Below are 19,475 nucleotides of genomic sequence, written 5' to 3'. Positions count from 1 at the left end.
AATAAAAGTAGGGTGATGTTACAGAGAGGGTATCTTGGGGGTTACTGGATGAGTATAGCCACCAGTATGTGAACTGTGTGTAAAATGTATGTGAGCATAATTGACACTAGTACAGTACAGATTGTCACATATATATTTTCCAATTATATCATAAATAAACAAGCTTAGTATGCAACTATATACTTAAAAGATTTTCCTTTGTCATTAATTTTGGATTTCCTTCCCATTATATATTTTAAATGAGAATACTGACATTAAGTAAAGAAATGTATTTTAATTTTATAGCAATTCTCTGGGCTTTTCAAAAGACAGAAGAAAAGTATACAGAAGAAACTACAAAAGAAACTAAGTTATACGTTGTGTTGCTCAAACATTATCTATTAACATCACAAATTGTGAATAGATACAGGAAGTTACAAATCTCTAGCAGATGAAGATATGAGAAATGAAAGTCTTATTTTCCTGCTCCTGCCTCTACTAGTCCCTGTTCCTAAAGGTTATTACTAATTTTCTTGTATTTCCTTAAAAAAGGTACATCTACACCATCATCCCTAGGTAACTATCTTGTTTATTTACTATGCCAGTGGGCTCATACAGAGACAACACCCTAGCTTTCAATGTGTTACTGACAGAGACATAGAGCTTTGAGACCTTTCCAGATCATCACAAGCAGATCAGATCAGTGTAGAGCCGCACCTATAATATCTTATTTCTGGGTATTTAATCAACTCCCTATTATGCACAAGTAATTTGTCTCCAGTTTTGTCATTATAAGCCATGCTATAATAGACATGTAAAGGAGAAATGTAAAGGCTGGAACAAGTCAGTTCTGTAAAAGTAGCACAACTATGCAACAGATTAGATGTGTTTTTCACATTTACTATTATATTAATATTTATATATCAAAATCTTCAATATTTGGTGGCAATATCACAGAAAAATTGAAATTCACTCTATATATGGTCTGTGACATCTTTGCTGTAACAAATTTCACAGATACTGATCAATATCCACACTAAATTCCTTTCATATTAAAAAAATTTTAATGAAGGAATGTGACTAGATATGCCTTATTTTTACTAAAGTAGATAATTCAAATGTAAGGGACAGTCAAGTTCACTCTGATTTATTATTGGACACTGGGCAAATTGTGGCATCTTTTTAAACCAACAAGGATTTGCCAAAAGTGTGAGTTCAGAAAAGTGTTTTGTTGGAGGCGTCTAGGTAGCTCAGTCGGTTAAGGGTCTAACTCTTAATTGTGGCTCAGGTCATGATCTCAGGGTTGTGACATGGAGCCCCACATCAGGCTCCATGCTGAGCGAGGAGCCTGCTTAAGATTCTCTTTCTTGTCTCTCCCTCTCCCTCTGTGCCTCCACCTCTACCCCCTTCACACACTCTCTCCCTCAAAAAAAAAAAAAAAAAAAAAAAAAAGAGGAGAAAAGCGTTTTTTTTTTTTTTCCTGAAGTCACAATCTAATCCTTTTTCCTTTAGATTCTCCTTTACAGTGGATTTTGTTACTTGAATTGAATTTTGCTTTCATAATGTGAAACCCAAAGAAGAAATTCTAATAAGATCTCACCAGTACCAACTGTAGTTAGATGATTATTTCATTGTTTTGCAAAATGCATTAACTAACCTATTTGCAATTGTACTACGAGATAAGGATGCCAGTCTCCTTACTGAAAAAGGAGAAGCCCAATAACACTGCTACTGTGGAAAAGAGGCACTTGGGAAAACTGCCTCCTTATTTTTAAGCAAATCACTAGTTTTGATTTGTGTTTAGTGGACCATTGCATCTTGCCATTAGTAGCCGAATGCTCAACTTCAACGAGACTTGATCTCTGGTTCAATTAAACTGGGATCCCATTAATGAAAATAAGATCATCAGATACCCTGCTGTTCTCTGCAGACTAATAGTCATTAGCTAATGTGCAGTGGGAACTGACAAAATGAACAGGGTAGAAGTGTGGTAACACTGGCTTCTTGGAAACACAATTATCTTATTAATTTTATTAAATGCTTTCAATCAAGTTACATGACATTCAACAAAATGCACTCTAAAATGGAAGTTTCAAGGTTTCCTTTTTTTTGCTCAAATGAACATACCCCCATAGGAAGCAACTACTTCTTTTTGTGGTAGCTTCATTGGGATCTCAGTGTGTGCATTTCCAACAAAGTACCGCAATTTACATAAATATACTGTACAGTCAATTTTAAGAGTGCACAGTCATTTCCTCATGCAATTCAAAAATTCTCATCATGGGGAGTCCATTTCTCAGACACACACAAAAACAAATAGTTAAAATGAAGTAATATCTCCTGGCTTTTCCAAGATTAGCAAGTCTGCCCTTGGGCATTATTCATTAGCTACACCTTGCAAATAAAATATCTCATACAAAGAACAATTACTATTATGTTAATTTATAGTAAGTTTCAAAAACCCACAAATGATGAAATTAGCAACTGAAAAGTCTTTGTAGCAAGAGAACTACAAAATTCAATGTATACTAGCTTCCTCCTATCCCTGTAGGATATGTTCCAAGGCCTCCAATGGATGCCTGAAAATGGATAAGTACCAAAACACATATAAGCTGTTTTTTCCTATACATACACACCTCTGATAAAGTTTAATTTATAAATCAGGCACAGTAAGAGATTAACAACTAATAATAAAATAGAACAATTATAACAATATATTGTAATAAAAGTTAAAGGCTCCCTTGTACATGTAAAATATTAATAAAATGTGTATGCTTTCCTCCTGAAGTAAAAGTTATGTGAATGTGCCCTCTCTCTCAAAATATCTTCTTGTGCTGCACTCACTGTTCTTGTAATGATGTGAGATGATAAAATTACTATGAGACAAGATGAAGGGAGGTGAATGATGTAGGTGTGTGACCTAGTGTTAGGCTACTACTGACTTTCTGATCATCTGCTTTTGAACCACAGTTGACCACAGGTAACTGAAACCTCAGAAGAGGGAGGACTACTGTATTTTCATGTAATCTTATCATAAACCTTATGGTTATCATGGAATAGAAATAAAATTGGGATCCACAGAGCAGATGAAGTATTCTATTAAGTGATGATTATTAATTTTTTCTTTTTTTAAATAGGTTCCATCCCCAGTGTGGAGCCCAATGCAGGGCTTGAACTCATGAACCTGCGATCAAGACCTGAGCTGAGATCAAGAGTCAGATGCTTAACTGAGTCACCCAGGCACCCCTGATTTTTAATTTTCTGTATATGTGACTCAAGTCGACTATTAATATATATTAAGATCCCATTTACGGAATTTGCAAGATATATACTAATATTCTCTTCTACAAGTTGGGATCAAATATGGCCTATGAGAAAGTTTCTCTTTAATTATAATATATGGAGTTAATGATGCAATTAATATTTATTCAAATTCCTCTTTAATCTCAAGCATCATACATGTCCTTGAACTTTAAATTAAAAAAAGACACTTAAAATATCTACTTACAGACTTATATTTTCATTTAAAGACATAATTAATTCTTAAAATATTAAGCTAGAGAGAGAAAAGAAGAGCATTCACAATTGCTCTTTGAGTTATATGATGGACTTTACAGCTTAGTCATTTCTATTAATAAAAGCATTCACAGCCTATTAGATACAGATAGAGTGTTTGGTTATCAAAAATATGCTTGCTCCTTTCATTCTTTGGTGAATTTTCCATTGAGATTGATTTGTGACCCAAGGTGTTTACAGTGGTTGCCTGTGGAGTGAGATCTTTTTCATCCTCCTGTATATTTTCTAAAGGTTCTTTAATGAACATAGGCTACATATATTCTCTCTCTCTCAATATAGTATATATATAATAAATATTCAAATTCTCATTACCTGTGCCCTGTGCTACTAAAATGTCCTGCCTAAAGTTGGCAATTGTGGAAACAGGTGACAAGGACATGAGGATCCAATGTCTTCTCTTTACTTTACCGGAAGCTTGAAAATTTTGTAATAAAGAGTTTAGAAATATAGTATTTACTGACACATAGGCCCCTGCCAGGGTTTATATTGAAGAAGTTACAAGACAGATCCCAATTTTCTAGGAATATGCAATTTAGGACATGTAATGCTGATGAAGATTGAGATATGCAAAATACACCAAGAGGGACACCTGGGTGGCTCAGTGGGTTAAGTGTCCAACTCTTGGTTTTGACTCAGGTCGTGATCTTAGGATCATAAGATCAAGCCCTACTTGGGCTTTGTGCTCAGTGGGGAGTCTGCTTGAGATTCTCTCCCTCTCCCTCTTGGTCCGCCCCTCCCCTCACTCATGCTCCCTCTCTCTCTCAAATAAATAAATAAATAAATAAATAAATAAAATCTTAAAAAAATACATCAAGAATAAATGAATACAGGATAAATATAGAGAGCTAAACACTCCATTTCTCATTCATTTGATCATGGCTGTCTCTTTTCTCCAGCTTCTACTTTGACCTCTCTCAAACTTTGAGACTGCTCTCTTCTCCATTTGTTATCTGAGAATCAAGTCCTGCCTGTGTTTCTGCTGCAGCATCTCTTAAGTTCAACACTTACCACATTGCCAGTGACATTTTATGCCCAGATGGCTGCAAAGACACCTGAGTTGTAATTCTTAATCTCTGGTCTTGATTTAAAAATTCATCTTGAATTCCAATGTCAAATTCATCTTCCTAAAAAAGGCATTATTGTGTCTCTACTTTAGAAGCAGGAGGCACATTCTTCTCATATTCTTCTGACCCAGCCATTCTGGCTACTGAGGCCATTCCTTTTACTAATCCCTCAGAAAACTCATCCATGCATTTTGCTGTCTCCTTGTCTTTGCTCAGACTTCTGTACCACCTTATACTTCCATAAATCTTACATTTATAATAAAAACTTACACAAGTATTTACTGAATACTTTCAAGACCTACTCCTTCCTTCATAAGGGCTTTTTACAACCATCACTTTACCTTCCTTGGGGTTACTTTTGTGTTTCTGAGTGCCATCTGAGCCATAGGACTTTTGTTTGGGTAAGTGATCCAGTGGTTCTCAAACCAGGCTGCACATTAGAATCACTGAAGACATTTAAAAAATATCCATACAAGGTCAGTTAAATCAGAATCTCTGAAGATGAAGCAGAGACATTAGGAAAAAATATTTTTTACATAAATTATTTATAATATATCCCCGGTGATTCTAACAAACAGGAAGTTGAGATCCACTCATCTAAATAATGTTAGGTTTCTTGATTTGTATGCACTATTCATTCATTTGGTCAAGAGCTACAGGTGTCTATTACAAAGGTTCAAAACTGGTAGCCCTGGCATGGCTCATTAGGCTCATAGAGTGTTTTCAAAAAATTTTAGAACTTAGACAATATTTTAAAACTGGAAGATTTAGCATTAACATTGAACTACCTAGCACCTCTTGGGGAAAAAAAAAAAGGAAGACCTGGTGAGATTGTAAATGAATTCTTCAAGGCAACACGTGGCTAGAATGGAATTGCAGTATCCTTTCTAGATGGAGAATGAGCTTATAATTTGCTATAGTCCTCACCACTCCCTAATGCTCCCTCACAAGGGCTGAGTATTAACTAACATTTATTCTATCATTTGCATAGTTGTTAATGTTACTGTTTGAACAGTTGAACAGTAGAGAACAATTTCTTTGAAGCACTAGCTGACTCCTTTCCCCTAATGACCCCCTCTACTCCCAATAAGGTTCACTGAAGAGTAGAATAGGTTTCTATATGTCAAATATCCAGGCATCCAGCCCACTTTATTCATTTATGTAATCTGACTGGTCTCCATAATAATTTGAATCTGCAGCCCGTGGCATGAAAACATTGTGGCAAATACTGTGTTCGATGCTAGGGATATAGAAGAATGAGGTACAGCATTCTTCTTGGAGGAAGTCACACTTTATTGGGAAAAGCAGAGATATTAAAAAGTATTGTAAAAAAAATGAAAAGAAAGGAAAAAAGTCATAGAAGAGAACAGTCCTTGTTAGAATTAGGAAAGACTATACAGAAGAGGTAGCATTTGAGTTGGACCTAGAAAAATGAATTGGGAGTTTTTCCAGGCAGAAAGACAAAGAAGTTGTTTTAGGCAAAGAAACAGTGATTCCCAAATATGAATGTGTGCAAACCCACAGAGGGGTCAGAAAATTGCATATGGGGAAGGAGAGATGAAACTCTGGAGTAAGCTGGGATAGAGGAGGTTGGCTTTGTGTAAGTTCCCAAGGGTTTTCTCATTTTGCCTTCTAAGATAGTAGGAAAGGCATTAAAGGGTCTTTAAATGAAGAGAGGCATGATCATATTTCTATTTCTATTATCAGAAAGATAATTCAACAGTGATATGGAGATTAACTGGGAGGCTAAGATGAGCAATGGTGGGGACTTCATCAATGAAAGCAGCAATAGGATAGAGGAGCAGAGAGATTGGAGAGATGTTTCAGAAGTATAATTGGCTGGGTTTGGAAGCATACAGGAAAAGGAGAAGACTAATTTAGGATGTTTTGATTGGGTATGTATAAACCCAGAAAATATTTTAGCTGCTAAAGAGAAATTTAAAATGATTATCACAGACATGAATTGATGTTAGAGTGACTTAATATTTAATTTTAAGCTATAAAACGTCATTGCAGTGGTTTTTTTTTTAACCCTTTTTTTGGTCTTTCAAATAAATATGATTATAATTTAAGTCCCTGATGCATACCTGATTCTGCGGAACTTAGAGGATGACCACCAAATTTTATTTCAGTTTGGCGGAGTTTAGTCATGTTTAGCAGCTGTGTGACTTGTGGAACATCTGTCGTTAGTTGGCAACTCCGTGGAATAATGTCTGTAGGTTCATCTGTTGGAAAGGGAACAGCTTTCCCAGCTGAAAATAAAGACAAACATTCATTCCCTAAATGTAAGTCATTTCTGCCAAATGGACATATCTTATAAATGAAACCAATTAAAATAAAACATTTTAGAGTATGAGTTTGAATGAGTTACTCAATCTTACAGCCTCGGCTTTCTCATCTGTAAAATGAGCATTGTAATTTTGTAGGGCTTACTTTGTAGGGCTTTAGGAAACAATTAAGATAAAGTATATAACAAACAGCAGGTTCAGAGACTTGTGCAATAAATGAGAGCATTCATTGGATATATTTTACACTTATTTTTCAGTACCAGAATGTGACTCAAGAAAACAGCTAGTTAGGTATGCTCTGATGCAGATTTCTGGAAGTATGGTGGCTCATTTATGTGAGATCAATACACACAAAGATGTATTTCAACAAGCACCTAGAGCCATTATATGAGTAATTTTTTAACTTTTTATTTTGAAATAGTTTTAGATCTACAGAAATTATAAAAATAGTACAGAATCCCTAGTACCTTTTACCTAGCTTCCCCTGTTAACATCTTACCTTTGAATACTTTCAAAGAAAGAACAGTTTATTATAATTAAAATAGTATTTTTATTAGTATAGTTTATATTCTTAATGAGATTTGATATCATTCATATATACTTACACGGATATAATGGATATACAAATTTCCAGCTTAGTAAATTTTCTGTTCATGTTCTGAACCTATTTTGGTGTTAGAACATTATTTTCTTATTTATTTGTATGACCCTCTCTTATGGCAAAGATATTAAGCCTTGTCATATGTATTAAGCAGGAATTAAATCAGTATTAGTATTTCAAAAAGCAATTTTACTATATGTATCAAAGTCTTAAAAATGTATATGCCATTTTACTCAGTAATTTCACTCTACAAATCTTTTTTTCTTTTTTTTAAGATTTTTTAATTTATTTGAGAGAGCGCATGCACGCGTGCATGCAAGTGGGTTGGGGCGGAGGGAGAGGAGGAGATAGTCTTAAGCAGACTCTGCTCTGAGCATCAATGGGGCTCCACAGTGGGATTGATTTGAAGACCCTGAAATCATGACTTGAGTGGAAACCAAAAGTCGGCTGCTTAACCCACTGCGCCACCTAGGCATCTGAGTCCTTTCTAAAATAAAAAAAAAAAAAAAAAAAAAAAATTCAGAAACTCAGATGGATATTTATGTAAATAAGTGTTTATAATTTCTGAAAAATAAACAACTTGATTTATCAGTAAAGAGTCACAAGAAATTCTATTTATGAAGATGGCTTAATGATATGGGAAAGACTCATGATAGAAAGTTAAGTGAAAATAATATAAACAAAACTCTAACTCTACTGTAGAAAATCAGTAAATAAAATGTGTGAGTGACAAAAAGACTAAAATGAAATACATCAAAGTGTAAAACAACTTTTGATGGTTAGCTTAAGCATAGGCTTTATTTTCTTCTACATAAAAACGTGTGTATGTTTTCAATTTTTATAAGTAAAATTTCTAATTTTAGAATCTAGTGGAAAAAATTTGTGAGTGTGTATGTGAATGTGCATAGTAACAAAAATTCAACCAATCATTCCTTGAAAAACATCCTGTTCAAGTATAAACTCTAACCACGTTTATAAAGGAAAATGATGTTAGGCTTATATGTACCCAAGTCATGGCAGTTTCCTAATTAGATCCTAATATCCTAATCTTGAAGAGGAAATGAATCATTTAACTAAAAACTTAAATACTCATCAGCAATGTAATGGTTTCTAAGTGTCCTAATGCTCCAGGCATTGAAAATGCAGTAGCTTTACAAATCTTAGTTTTCAGGTGTTCTTTCTTGGTCCATTTCTTATTTGTCATGAGCATTTAGAAAATCATACAAAGTAGTTGAGTAAATAAACTCTCAAAATAGAAAATATTTGGAAAAATAAGTAAACTAACTCCAAATATATCTGACATATTATTTCAAACTCTTCTAAGGTACAAAAAGATAATTTCCACATTAATCCTAATACGGATAAACTAAAGATTTTATATTGAAAGAGAGAATTCTTTTTTTTTTTTTTTTTTTTTAAGATTTTGCTTATTTATTCATGAGAGAGAGAGAGAGAGGGGGAGAGAGAGAGAGAGAGAGAGACAGGCAGGGGGAGAAGCAGGCTCCATGCAGGACAACGTGGGACTCGATTGCTGGTCTCCAGGACCAGGCCCTGGGCTGAAGGCAGCGCTAAACCACTGAGCCACTCGGGCTGCCCAAAACAGAGAATTCTGTAGGCTATAAGACCCTGAAATAAAATGCTGTATTCTCAATCACATGAAGACAAATCATGGAATTTTTAGCTTATAGGGACTGAATGGATGGTACAGGGTACAATGCCATACAAAGCCTGAAATGTATCCAAAACAAAACCTGAGTTTCAAGTAACAAGAAATACCCAGAAAATCCCTGGTAACCCAAAATCCAAGGCAGAGACTATTACAAAACTCTAATCTGAATTTTATAGGATTGTGGCTGACATGCAAATCAGATTTCACAGTAAAAGGATAAATCCCTTCTGTGCCATTTTTCCTTTCTATACATCTACTCTCCTTTGCACCCACAGCTGTTTCACTAACTCATTAGATTATTCATCAAGGGAGACTGTGAGCAGTATAAAGCCTACAATAAAAGGAGAAATCAAAGAAAAAAAGCTATTGGTTTATTATTTTTAAAATAAAGAGGAATTAGTAAGCCCATTTAGCAGCTATTGACTTTCTAAGTGTAGAATACATGGAGAGGATCTTTTGCCTCATTTTTGTGAAACCAAACTATGAAAGAGCTTATGACCTCGTACTTGGATGTTTTGATAGACCGAAGTGGAAGTTAACTCAGCTCCCCACCAGCACCCACCTCACCAATAAACACTCTCTTCTCCATATCCAGTATCTACGTCACTTTATTTTTTAGCATTCATGGCTTAATTAAAAAATAAGAATTCTGAACACAGCATGGATCCTATATAAAAAATAAACAGGGCTAATCTTTGAGTACATAGAGGGTATGGTCTACCTTCATGCATTCATTTACTCATTTTATCATTCAGCAAATATTTATTGAGCCTCTACTAGGTGCCAGGGAATCTAGTGGTGAGCCAGGGTGACCCAGTTCTGGTCTTAAAGTTTACACCTAGCAGAGAATATGAAACAAATTATATTACAAATAACTAATTATAATTTTGTTAAGTGCTCTGAAGGAAAAGTTCAAGGTGTTATGAGGGAGGTAATATCCAGAAAGTCTATCAGAAAGTCTCTTCTGATAAAGCGGCATTTAAGCTGAGTCATAAAAGATAAGCAGAAGGTGGCTTGGTGAAATGAATGGAAGGGATCATTCAGGTGGAGGGAACACAGCATGCGAAGTCTCTAAAGGCAGGAAGACTCTGGTGTATTCTAGGAACTGAAAGAAGACAGTTCTGCCAAAGGGCTGCTAGTGTGGGAGAGAATAGTGAGAGACTCCCAACAATATATTTAGTATAGCATCTGGTTCAGAGGGGATGCTCAATAAATGGTCATGGATGAAGGCCCCTTATTAACAGCTGACCTAGATTAAAAGCAGCTGCCAATTCTTCCACTTTCCTTCTTTAGTGGCTCTTTGCTCTGCCATATGCTGACAAGTATTCCATGCACATTTTATTTGGATATCACATATTTCTTCTCAGATGGCAAATAACAAATCAAGCTGTTAATCAGATACTAAGGGACCAGGGCCTATCTGCATTATTCTTCCAGACAAGCTCTATCTTTTGTAAGAGACTGTGTATGGAAACATGCAGATTGCTCGATTAACGTCGGAAAATGACACAGTTGAATTTAAAGTGCTTTTGCTAACAAATCTGAAAGAACACAATGTTGGCTGGAATGGTCAGCTCAGAATGGCAAAATGGTACATGGAGGAAACGGCTAAGAGAAAACCAACAACAACAAAAAAAAACCAAAAAAACCCACAAAAACACCAACAGATTTGCTCATGTAGCATTAAAACACAACCAAATGGTGTTTTTTTTTTGTTTGTTTGTTTTTTTCTGTTTTTGCTCCCAGTATGAGTTAATATATTAGAATGTTTGAGTGAATGACTTTGTAATCCTGTTCCGCTTTCTTTGGCTATAACACCATCATAAAATGAAGCATTCTGTAGGTGTTGAGTATCTCTGATGAGGATCTTAACTAGCTTTAAAAGTTAAATCACTGGGCACCTGGGTTGCTCATTCGGGTAAGAGTCTGACTCTTGATTTTGTCTCAGGTCATGATCTCAGGATCGTGAGATTGAGTCCTTCATCAGGCTCCGTGCTCAGTGGGAGTCTGCTGCACATTCTTTCTCTCTCCCTCTGGCCCTCCTCCTGCTTGTTCTCTCTCTCTCTCTCAAATAAATAAATCTTTAAAAAAATTAAGTCATCAATTTTAAAACATATATAGAACATTTTATGCATTAGAATATCACTCATTAGCTGTGTGACTTTGGCGTGGTAATTTACCTTGCCATGCCCTGGTTTTCTTATCTGTAAAACAGGAATTAAAAAAGTAATACCTTATAGTATTGTTGTGATGATTAAATAAGTTAATGTGTGTAAGGGCCTAAGTAAAGTTCCTGATACATAGCAAGTACCATATAAGTGTTTATTATTAATAACAAATACTTATGTCAATTATTTCATTATAATGGAAACAAAACCACTGTATCTTAGTATGTGCTTTTTTTAATAATAAAAGGTCTTGATATTTAAAGGGGCAAATAAGCCTGAGATACATCAAACACTTGGCTATCCTGAAATGAATCATGCCCTTAGTTTTTAAAAAAATATTTTGAGGAGAAATTCACATTTATATCTTAATAAAAATTAAGCATTTCAAAGTGAACAATTCATTGGCACATAGTACATTCACAATGCTGTGCAACCACCACTTTATCTAGTTCCTAAACATTTCCATCATTCCAAAGCAAAATCCTTTATCCATTAGCCAGTTTCTGTCCATCCCTCCAACCCCCAGTCCCTGGCAACCATAAATCTGCATTCTATCATTATGGATTTATCTATTCTGGATATTTCATATAAATGGAATCATGCAGTATGTGACTTTCTGTGTGTATAATATATATCATGTTTGGTTTATCCATTCATCTGCTGATGAACATTTGGGCTGTTTTCACATTTTGGTTATTGTGAATAACACTACAATGAACATGCATGTACATGTATCTGTTTTCCATTCTTTTGGGTATATACCCAGGACTGGTACTGCAGGTTCATATGGTAATTCTGTGTTTAACATTTTCAGGAACTGCCAAACTGTCTCCCATAGAGGGTGAACCATTTTGCATTCCCATTAACAATGTATAAGGATTCCAATTTCTCCATACCCTTGCTAACACTTCTTTTCTATTAAAAAAATTATAGCCATCCTAGTGAGTGTGAAGTGGTATCTCATTGTGGTTTTGATTTGTATTTCCCTAATGACTAACTCTGTTAAGCAATTTTTCATACATTTGTCAACTATTTGTATATCTTCTTTGGAGAAATATCTATAACAGTTAATTCCTTCAACCATTTTTAAATTGGATTGTGTGTTGTTGAGTTTTAAGAGTCCTTTACATATTCCAGATACTGGAAGATATCAGAATATTCTATATATATACTCTTTATATGTAGAATCAGAATATTTATCCTATCAGAGATATGATTTGCAAATATTTTCTCTCATTATGTAGGCTGTCTTTTTAATTTCTTTTAAAAAAATTTTTTTAAAATTTTTTACTTATGATAGTCACATAGAGAGAGAGAGAGAGAGAGAGAGAGAGAGGCAGAGACACAGGCAGAGGGAGAAGCAGGCTCCATGCACCGGGAGCCCGATGTGGGATTCGATCCCGGGTCTCCAGGATCGCGCCCTGGGCCAAAGGCAGGCGCTAAACCGCTGCGCCACCCAGGGATCCCTGTCTTTTTAATTTCTTAATAGTGTCCTCTGATACACAAAAGTTTTAAGTATTAATGTCCAATTTATCAATTTTTAAGATTTTGTTGCTGTACTTTGGGGTAATACCTAGGAATCCATTGCCAAATCTAAGGTCATGAAGATTAAGCTCTATTTTTTCCTAAGAGTTTTATTTAGCTCTTATATTTAGGTTGTTGATCCATTTGAGTTAGTTTTTATACATGGTGTGAGGTATCCATTCTTTTGCATATGGATATCCAATTGTCCCAGAACCATTTGTTGAAGAGTCTCTTCTCTCCTTAATGAATGTTCTTGGCACCCCTGTCAAAATTAGATATATGGGTTCATTTCTGGACTCAATTCTATTCCATTGGTATATATGTCCATTCTAACTGTATCAAACTGTTTTGATTACTGCAACTCTTGCTCTTGAATTAAGTTTTGAAATTGGGAAGTGTGACTCCTCCAACTTTGTTCTTCTTTTTTTCAAGGTTGTTTTTGGCTGTTTGGATCCCCTTGCATTCCATATGAATTTGAGATTGGCTTTTTCATTTCTGCAAAAAGGCCATCAAAATTTGATAGATTGCACTGAATCCCTAGATCTCTTTGGGTCATGCTGACATCTTAACAATTTCAACTCTTTTGGGATCCCTGGGTGGCTCAGTGGTTTAGGGCCTGCCTTTGGCCCAGGGCGTGATCCTGGAGCCCCAGGATCAAGTCCCACGTCAGGTTCCCTGAAGAAGCCTGCTTCTCCGCCTCTCTCTCTCTCTTTCTCATGAATAAATAAATAAAATCTTAAAAAAAGAAAAACAAACCCAAGAATTTCAAGTCTTTCAATCCAGATATATTTCCATTTACTTAGGTATTCTCTAACTTCCTTTAGCAATATTTTATAGTTTTCAATGAACAAGTTTTTCATCTTCTTGATTAAATTTATTCCAGGTATTTAATTATTTGGGATGACATTATAACTGAATTGTTATCCTTAAGAGTTTTTAAGATATGAAGTTCTGTTATAAATAATGCTTATAGGGATCCCTGGGTAGTAGTGCAGCGGTTTGGCGCCTGCCTTTGGCCCAGGGCGTGATCCTGGAGACCCGGGATCGAATCCCACGTCGGGCTCCCGGGGCATGGAGCCTGCTTCTCCCTCTGCCTATGTCTCTGCCTCTCTCTCTCTCTGTGTGACTATCATAAATAAATAAAAATTTAAAAAATAAATAAATAATGCTTATAATATCTACAATTGGGATTTTAATCAGAATAAGTCTGTGTCTTAATATATAGATATTCATAACCTATTTTTTTGGGATCTACTATTGGTCCAAAAATAGGCACCTCAGCTATGCTGAGTTCTTACCCCCTTTTTCTTGCCCTATGGTGGTTTACTAGGCAAGGGCAATCTAAGTTCAGCTTCACTGCAGAAAGGAGTGGGAATGCAGCCTTAAACTAATGAGAGCTGAATTTGATGTGCCTGACCTAGATGGAGATAGAGAGGCAGGAAAATACTCAATAATGATGATTATTAAAAACTCTAAAGGATTCCAGTTATTGAGAAAGGTAAATTTGTATACTGTTGAGGAAGGAATAGGCAGAGGCCTGGCCTAGAGTTCCACCTTCTGTGACCTCAGCACAAGATGCCTTATTTCCATGGGCCTTACTTTCCTCTCTGTATAATTAAGACATTGTATTAGATGATCTCTAAGGCCCTTTCCAGCTCAATTGAGTCTATTAAGGCAATACATCAGTATTTCTAGTTTTTTCTGTGGCCTTTGAAGGGATAATCTTCTTCACATTATTTGACATTCAATAAAGACTTACCGAATACAGAGAGTAAATGAATGAATAATTGAACGAACAATTAGCGAACTCTTACTTCATTAATTCATCAAACATATAAGACAGATTACCAGTGCCAGGTCATGTGCTAGAGGTAAAAATATGGACACTTAACCTATACCCTCAAGGGACTCTCAGTCTGAAATCATACTTTTAATTATTCTCTTCTTCTTGCATTTCTGAACACAGAACACATATGCCCAAGTGCTGATATTTTAGAAAGCACTGAAATGGGGTGTCAGGAGACCTGTAAAATCATCACTGGCAGAGCATAAGTCCACGCCTAGTGGATAATAACATGCTCTTTCCTCTCTTCTTTTTTCTTTCTTCTTGTCTTTCTTATCTAACTATTTATACATATGTTGTTTTTTTTTAATGTAGAATGATACAAGTTAATCAATAATTCAATCAAACAGATGCCTAAAAATGCCAGTCCGTGTTCCCTCAGGAACCATACAAGTCATAAATTCAATTGAATCAGTGTGCTTTACTACTTGTCCAACATAAGCCATTCCTCTGGACAAATGAAAAACTGGTTAATTTCTTCTTTTAGGGTCCCAATAATTCACTTTCAATTATATCCCACTGTGTAAACAGAACAGCAATGGAATTAGGCAACATTTCCTAGCTTGGGTGAGTTTAAGAGATTCTAGAGTGAAATGCAGCAGCTTAAATAAGCCAGGGACAACAGAGTACTGAGCTTAAGGAAGCATTTTATACAGTATCTTTATTTTATTTTATTTTATTTTATTTTATTTTATTTTATTTTATTTTATTTTATTTTATTTTATTTTATTTTATTTTATTTTATTTTATTTTATTTATTTTTAAAGATTTTATTTATTTATTGACACACACACACACACACAGACACACAGAGGCAGAGACACAGGCAGAGAGAGAAGCAGGCTCCATGCTGGAAGCCCGATGTGGGACTCGATCCCGGGTCTCCAGGATCACACCCCTGGCTGCAGGCAGCGCTAAACCGCTGTGCCACAGGGGCTGCCCTATACAGTATCTTTAAATCGAATCTCAGAATGAAATGTAAGAAACAAGTAAATGAGTTTCCTATGATAAAAGTCTCAACACTATGACTAACAGATCTGTCTTTGCAGAAGAAAATACCCTTCCCCCTACCCTCAGTATGTAAGACAAAGGGACATCCATTACTTATTGAACACAGATAGCCTCAACACCTCCAGGCACCAAATCCTGCCATTCTTATTCCATGACATGTCTTGCCTTTTTTTTTTTTTTTTTTAAATAATTTCCCTCCCATCCATCCTCCCAAGAGAGGCAGTACACTGTAGTAAGTAGGAGTATAAACTTGAGTCCTATTGTCAGGGTTCAAAACCTGCATTTACTACCTAAGAGTTGTGTGGACACTGGGCATCTGACTACTCTGTGTCTAAGTTTCCCTAACTGTAAAGTGGGGATGATAGTAACATCTACTTTACAGAGTCTGTATGAGCATTAAGGTAATATATTCAAAGGGTTGAGAATACCTACTGCTTCTATTAGCATTATTGTCATCACTGTTATCACTTCTGCTGCCAACCTCGTTGACCAGGGACACTCAATTTATCCCATACTATGTTATCCTTTGTCCCCTTTTATAAAATTGTCTTGACAATGAACTCTTGCAGTGTTTACTTTTCCAGTATCTAAAATTATACAGAGAACTCTAAGGATAGGAAACTTGCTCTACCTCTTTATATCGACACAAAGTATGCAGCCAGTAATAAAATATTATTAAATCAAACCTCCCAATCCTGCCACATATCATACTGAATTCCCATGTATCATACTGAACCCTGGTCCTTGAATCCATCAGATCTATTCATGATGCCATGCCTTTATACATACACACTGTTTCCTTTTCCTGAAAGTGCTTTCCTTTCTTGTCCACTTTCATTACTTGAGAAATTATTTTTTTCCTTCAGGATGTAGTTTAGAAAATTTATTTCTCTAGGTAAGTATAGACCAAACACTGCTCTATGAATAGATACTGACCCGTGAAGTCATTTTTACTGATCTGTGGTGAAAATGTCAGCCTTTATTTTGAAATTAATACTTTCCTAATGTGTGTGTGTTTAAATGTCTTTTCGACTAATGAACGGATCAGAACAATTATAGTTTTCCTTGTCTGTTTTAATGCTCTGATTTGGCAAATTCAAAAGTTGGCAACCTTATGTTAGTCAAGTTTTTCCTAACTTGGCAAGTCTGTGAAATTCAAGTGCCTCTCCAAGTGGCTCTCAAGTACGACATAAGTGGTCCAGACTCTCCTCCCAGTGCTTGTTAAAGCCCATTAGGTAAGTTTCCTCCAGGAATAATGATCTACATGTACATGTAAATTTCCCTGAGAAATGTCAAGCTCCTTGAAGCAAAGGCTGTGTCATCTCAGTGCATGATTATAGAAAGCAGATAAATGGTTAGCATCTACATAATGAATTAGTTTATGTATTTTCACATATATTTTTATATTTCATTGGGTCTTCACAATAACCTTATAGTAATTAATGAGGAAACAACACTCAGAGATGTTCAGAACTCACAAAAAGCACAAAGTTGGTATGTGATTACAGCAATGGATTATGGGACCATTAATCTGTATCTTTAGTGTCTACAATACAATTTAACTTCTCCAAGATGTTCTTGGTTTACACACTTTATTCCTTCAGAGGTAAAGTAATAGTATTTTACTTAACCAAGAAACAATTATCCTCATTTTACTGACGCAGAAACTGAAGCATAGAGACAGGGTGAGCACTTGTGCAAGTTTAAGTCCTGACAGTTAAGTGAGGAATACGGGGTTATATTCCACAGCACCCTGACCACAGCATGCTTCCCCAGGCCTATTCAGAACATTTTAGGCAATCTGAGATGCCACACACATGAGGCTTTTTTCAGGCCTTCTGAAAACCTAAGAAGAAATCATACCAATGTTTTTTCTTGGAATTTTTTGGATTATTCATTCACTTAAAAAATTAATTATAGGGACACCTGGGTGGCTCAGTGGTTAAGCATCTGCCTTTGACTTAAGGCGTGATCCCAGAGTCCCGGGATTGAGTCCCATATCAGGCTTCCCGCATGGAACCTGCTTCTCCCTCTGCCTATGTCTCTGCCTCTCTCTCTCTCTTATGAATAAACAAATAAAATTTTAAAAAATTAATTATAAAACAAAATATATGTATGTTGTTAAAAAATACAAATGGTACTATAAAATTATAAGAAAAAGTCATCAATCCCTAACTGCTGCCCTCCCACCTCACTCATCCCCTCGTCCTGCAATGCAGAGGCAACTATTCTCAAGCCTTTCAGCCATAGCTTCTAAATCTGATACTTAATTTCTGTGTTTGGAAAAAATATGGAACCACAAAAGACCTGAATAGCCAAAGCAATCTTGAAAAAGAAAATCTTGTTCCGGTCCAAAGCCGTAACATCACGATTTGGTACTTCAAGCTATGTTAGTGTAGTCATCAAGACAATGGTACTGGCATAAAAACAGACACACAGATCAATGAAACAGAATAGAGAACCCAGAAATGGATCCTCAACTCTATGGTCAACTCATCTTTGACAAAGGAGGAAAGAATATCCAACGGAAAAAAAAAAGGCAATCTCTTCAACAAAAATGGTCCTGGGAAAACTGGACAGCCACACGAAGAAGAATGAAACTGGACCACTTTCTTATACCATATACAAAGATAAACTCAAAATTGATTAGAGAACTAAATGTAAGACAGGAATCTATCAAAATCCTAGAAGAGAACACAGGCAGCAACCTCTTTTACCTAGGCCATAGCAACTCCTTACTAGGTATATCACTAGAGGGCAGGGGAAGAAAAGCAGGAAACAACAGATGTTGGTGAGGATACATAGAGAGAGGAACCCTCTTATACTGTTGATGGGAATGCAAACAGGTGCAGCCACTCTGGAAAACAGTATGGAGGTTCTTCAAAAAGTTAAAAATAGAACTACCCTACAATCCAGAAATTATAGTAGTAGGTATTTACTCAAAGGATACAAAAATTCAGATTTGAAGGAGGTGCATTCAGCTCAATGTTTATATAATCAAAATATGACTATATTACTGTAGTTATCAAGAACCATCAACAAGAATGAAATCTTTCCATTTGCAGTGATGTGGATGGAGCTAGACTGTATTATCCTAAGTCAGTCAGAGAAAGATAAAGACAAATACCATATTATTTCACTCATATGTGGAATTTAGGAAACAAAACTGATGAACACATGAGAAGGGAAAAGAAAAAGAGAGAAGGAGAGGGGAGGCAAACCATAAGACACTCTTAATGATAGCAAACTAAGGGTTGATGGAAAGAGGTGGGTAGGGGGATGGGCTAAATGGGTGATGGGTATTATTAAGGAGTGCACTTGTTAGGATGAGCACTGGGTATTAATATGTAAGGGATGAAGCACTAAATTATACTCCTGAAACCAATGTTACACTCTATAATAACTAACTAGAATTTAAATAAATATTTGGAAGACAAAAACAATTGACTAGACGGGATAGAATTCTAAGTTGAAAATAATTTTTCCTTAGACTTTTGAAGATATAATTTTAAGGTCTTCTACCATCTAACGTTGTTTTATGAAGTCAGACATCATTATTCTTATTCCTATCCCCTTGTATGCAACTTGAATTAAAAAAAAATCTGGAATCTTAGACCATCCTTTTTTTTCCTCCTATTCTGAAATCACACAATGGTGACTCTTCTTTTCTTTCTTTTTCTTTTTCTGTTTTTGATGAGCTATGTCAATGTGAAAACACCTGGCCTTCCTATATATCACCTTCCTATTTTCTC

General features: G+C 35.6%; 1 protein-coding gene across 26 annotated transcripts in view; it reads right to left on the bottom strand.

Annotated features, from left to right (window-relative positions):
• Positions 1–19,475, bottom strand: part of CFAP20DC (CFAP20 domain containing) — a 261,970-nt gene that overhangs the window by 116,521 nt on the left and 125,974 nt on the right. For all 26 annotated transcript variants that reach the window (XR_013357811.1, XR_013357810.1, XM_077858281.1 and 23 more), the window contains one exon: positions 6,707–6,871. Coding sequence is in view for 24 of the 26 variants with exons in the window: in XM_077858281.1 (XP_077714407.1) it covers positions 6,707–6,871 (165 nt within the window). In the remaining 2 variants the exon portion in view is untranslated. The remainder of the gene's footprint in view (positions 1–6,706; positions 6,872–19,475) is intronic.

The sequence above is a fragment of the Canis aureus genome, chromosome 19 (assembly GCF_053574225.1).
Source record: "Canis aureus isolate CA01 chromosome 19, VMU_Caureus_v.1.0, whole genome shotgun sequence".
Classification (NCBI taxonomy): Eukaryota; Metazoa; Chordata; class Mammalia; order Carnivora; family Canidae; genus Canis; species Canis aureus.
The sequence above is the reverse complement of the archived record's forward strand: the minus strand, read 5'-3'. Positions and strand labels throughout refer to the sequence as shown.